The sequence below is a fragment of the Pecten maximus genome, chromosome 14 (assembly GCF_902652985.1).
Source record: "Pecten maximus chromosome 14, xPecMax1.1, whole genome shotgun sequence".
NCBI lineage: Eukaryota > Metazoa > Mollusca > Bivalvia > Pectinida > Pectinidae > Pecten > Pecten maximus.
The window spans coordinates 37030665-37035259 of NC_047028.1; the positions used below are offsets into that span (position 1 = coordinate 37030665).

General features: G+C 36.4%; 1 protein-coding gene across 1 annotated transcript in view; it reads right to left on the reverse strand.

Moving 5' to 3' along the window:
• The window catches only part of LOC117342539, a 2949-nt gene extending 195 nt beyond the window's left edge, over nt 1-2754 (reverse strand). Inside the window, exon 1 of the mRNA XM_033904720.1 lies at nt 1-2754. This exon is cut by the window's left edge and continues 195 nt beyond it. Coding sequence (XP_033760611.1) covers nt 689-2749 — 2061 coding nt within the window. The 5' untranslated portion in view covers nt 2750-2754 and the 3' untranslated portion in view covers nt 1-688.
• Between the last annotated feature and the right edge of the window lie 1841 nt (nt 2755-4595).

Genomic DNA, 4595 nt, shown 5'->3' on the forward strand with positions numbered 1-4595 from the left:
GATCCAAACAGTAATTCAAGGGAAATGTATCAAGCAGTACTCTTGTGTTAAATAAAGTAAAATACATTGTGATCAATTCCAGAGAGATAATTCCTATTGGTTTGAAAACACGTTTGTCAATTTTCACTAGAGAGTACGGTTTGTCACTGTTAGTGACAGTCAATCTGATGGTTGACGTTGAGCAGAAGCGATGTCATCCAAAGATTAGTTGATAGCGCAATCAAATTTAGCTTAACGTCTGTTTGTCTCATTGCAGCTGTACAATATAAAAAGGTCAGTCTAAGTCAAGGGGTCCAATAGGAATCGAACACGTGACTCTCTTGCATGAGGGATTCATGTCTCTAGCAAGTAATTCATGGAATGTAGCATGTCTCACTAGAGAAGGGACAGAGACATTACTAAACACTTTTCTTAGCAATACTACCAATGCATACATTGATATGCTATACAGTAGCTGCCTTCTAAGGAATACAAACACTATATTCACCACGGCTGTCTTTTGTTAGACATCTATGAAAAAATGCATACTTAGATAAAACAAAACTATAGTCTGTCAGACCTCTGTGAGATATACATGCATATATAATCACAGTTGACCCTGTCTGAGGCCTGTGAGACATGACACACCACAGCTATCCCTTGTCAGACTGTGAAACATACAATGCATATACATTTTTATGCACATCATCTATCCTCTGTCAGACCTCTGTGAGACATACATGCAGAGATACACTATGGCTATCCTGTACTTGGCAGGATTAAAACCATCAAATGGAGCCCGTGATTGTGATGACTTCCAGTAAGACCAGATTGCCTTTTGATAGTCCCCAAGTGTTTGATAACAAATCCCCAGTAGGGTGTGAACGATCCAGTACTTGTGTCCTCCTTGTTCATCGTGTAACTGTATCTGTATCAGGTGATGCAACGCTTCATTGCGTCCTTTTGTGTCTCCAAGCTCATGGCAACACAAGAAGTTCAGAAACAGGACATATGGTAGAGGTGGGATGTGTATGGGTGGGACTTCGTTCGGCAGCTCTAGACAGAGATGAGGAAGATACATGTCTTCCGGACGAAATGTGATGAAATTTGTGTATATTTTCTGGAGCCTCTCAAATGTACAGCCATGAGGTTGCCAATGCAATGTCCAAAAATCTTGATCCTGTTTTACGTCTTCTCTGAAGAATGTTGCTAGTTTCATTATCCGTCTACTCATTAAAAGGCATTTAGTAAAATTTCCAGTCAGAAAATGAAATGTTGCCAAATGCAACACGTCTGTGCCCATTAAAGCACCAGGGATCATCCAGTACTTACATTTTCTCAGTCTCCGGTATGTAGTTTTGTTGCCCGGTGCAGCGCTATTTTTACACAGTCCTTTAGAGATCAGTTCTGATGAAAGACATCTGAGGCTGCTCATGGCAGAGTGGTATGTGTAAACGTCCTCAAATTCTGACTTTGATGAAGATAATAAGTAAAATGCATTGCTGGTTTTCTCATGTCTGGGACGATATCTCATTGATAAAATAGAGAATATTTCCCTGTCCTGGTCCATAATATTCTCTTCTGCAGTCTTTGGGATTACAAGATGAGCTTGCATGGATGTGTCACATAGCCCCTCCCAAATTGATTTTGTATAGAAGTTGCCTACTGAAAGGCACATCCATTTCATCTGAGAGTAGTTATATAAAATGTCCAGCAGTATTTGTTGATGCTGTCCATGTATTTTCCTCTTAAACATGTTGTTGGCTGGGAAGAAGTAATTGGGAGAGAACCCTGCCCTGACCCACTCAAGCAGAATATTGAAGCAAAACCAAAAACAATAAAAAAGGTTCTTGTCTTGCCAGAACATTTGGCTGGAATTCTCTATTGCATGAAACAGGATTGTTTTTAGGAAGTAGGAGCACAATATATCGTCATCTCCAATGGTTTCTTTTAATGTCTCCTTTATTTGTTTTAAGAAATATTTCAGCAGTGTGTACACTTTGAGCTGGATGTGACTAAATGAGTGAATTAAAGATCTTTCTGCTACTGCCAATGAGATTCTCCACTGTACAAATGTATCTGTGGAACATTTATCTCCAACTGGGACAAGATGACATCCACTGTTCACAATCTTGTCTATCAAGGTTTGTTGTGGCCATCCATACAGACGTGTACGTGTGATCCATTCGCTAGCCTCCCTTGGCCAACTGTTACACGGAAAGCAATAAACTATGTCACTATCACCGATTCCACTACACCCTTTATAAGAACTGCTTGGTCCACTGGATTCAAATTGCTCGCCTGTGTGTATAGATGTGCGTGAGACCCATTCCTCTCTGAAGATATCACTGGAAATTAATGATGTATTTCCAATTCTAACTAGTGAATTATCAAGGAAAGGTTGAAGCGGGAATTTTAGTTGACGTATCTCTAACTGGACATACCCAGGACGACAGTCTGCTTTTCGAATGTTCATAATGGTTTTGTGTATCAAATGTTGAGGAATACGCTGATCAGGGTACAATACTGCTGCGCACTTGAGTACCAACATGGTGTCCACATCAGAACCTTTTTGTAAGCATCCTTCTGAGTTACTTCCAGTTTGAATGACATCCGTGGTATAAGAAGATGCCAAGCGTTCATTTAAGACGACTGCCCTTTGCCTGTTCTTAACTATCTGCTCCGTACCAGTTAACGTTCTCTCCAGATATGTGGACAAGAGCAAAGACATACGCTCACTTTCATTGGTATTCATCATGGTTATTTTCATGGAATGTTAATCTGTGAAAAGTAATAGATAAGTAAAAGTGAGATGACTCAGCAAATTGTTTTATAACATAGAAATAAACAAAAGCCCGCAATTAAAAATATTTCCACAATGTAAACAAGTGAGTGGAATAATTTTACTAATGAAATATCTCAAGAGCATTAGAGTATTGCAAATATTCACATTTCCGTGTATATATACATATATATATAACTTTGATATCCAAAGCATCGTTCCAAGGGTGTAAACATCAGACTGGATACGTAGGATAATTTTTTTCATATCCGGACCGATTTATATAATAATGCGCAGTTAGTGTGAATTCATGGTTCTATTTTGACATTTTTGCACAAAAAATGTGATTGGAGTATGATATAATTAATTTCGATATAACGCTAAATAAATACAATGTTTGAAATTTATTACAGGAGTCAATAAAAACGATGTTCATGAAGAACTATATATTGTTTATTCCTGTAGTTGACAACCTTTCTTGCAAAATTTGAATCAGTCCTATATCGATTCCATTAATTGCTGTAATATAACGATTTAATATCTTGATAGCGTTAAACAAAAATATAGGTTAAAATGTAAATATAAAGAATAATTCTTGTTTATTATTGTTTACTGGTGTGTAAACTGGATGTTTGTTACAGATATTTCAACATGGCGCACGTCATATTTGTAAACACCAGTAACTGATAAAAACACCAGATTTATTCCCTTAATGAGTGTGCTTTATAAAAGCTGTGTATCACTATCATTTTTATAACTGAATGTATATATGTTACATCTTTTAAAACATTTGATTTAATACCCACAATATACAAAATATCACTCATTGCAGCTTTCAGAGATTTATACTGTTATCCAAAACCTGTAAAAAGAAAGGAAAAACTTTAAAAAAAAATCTTTATATTGAAAATACTTACGTGCGAAGAGAACACCTTTAAGCGTATACCTAACGTCTAATGAAATGCTTACCTGACTACTTTGTCTTGGTGTGATGTCTTAGTCTCTGAGACCATATCACTATTATTTTGATCCGCGCTCAAGTGTAATCATGAAACTGCGTATCCCTGACGCTTACAGACTGGTTCTTCAGTATTTCTCGGAACATCACATATGACGTTGGCGAAATTTTCAGTGGATTTCTATTGGAGAAAAAATAACCAGACGTACTTGAGTGGTATCACTTTAATGTCTCCATTAGGTTATGGAGGTCAAGACCAATTTAAAAGTAGAAAGGTTACAATGCTATACCAACTTAACCTATATGGCTAATGACAAGTAGTGAATTTCCTGACAATTGATGTTGACGAAAGGATATTTCCTGCTTAACAAGAACATTGAAATTCTTAATCAGGACGCGGTCATGTACCATACTAGTGATAATATAACGACCAATATATACCATACTAGTGATAATATAACGACCAATGTGTACCACACTAGTTATAATATAACGACTAATATGTGCCACACTAATGATAATATAACGACCAATATGTACCACACTAGTTATAATATAAGGACCAATATGTACCATACTAGTGATAATATAACGACCAATATGTACCATACTAATGATAATATAGCGATCAATATGTACCACACTAGTGATAATATAACGACCAATATGTACCATACTAGTGATAATATAACGACCAATATGTACCACACTAGTGATAATATAACGACCAATATGTACCACACTAATGATAAATAATGACCAATATGTACCATACTAGTGATAATATAACGACCAATATGTACCACACTAATGATAATATAACGACCAATATGTACCATACTAGTGATAATATAACGACCAATATGTACCATACTA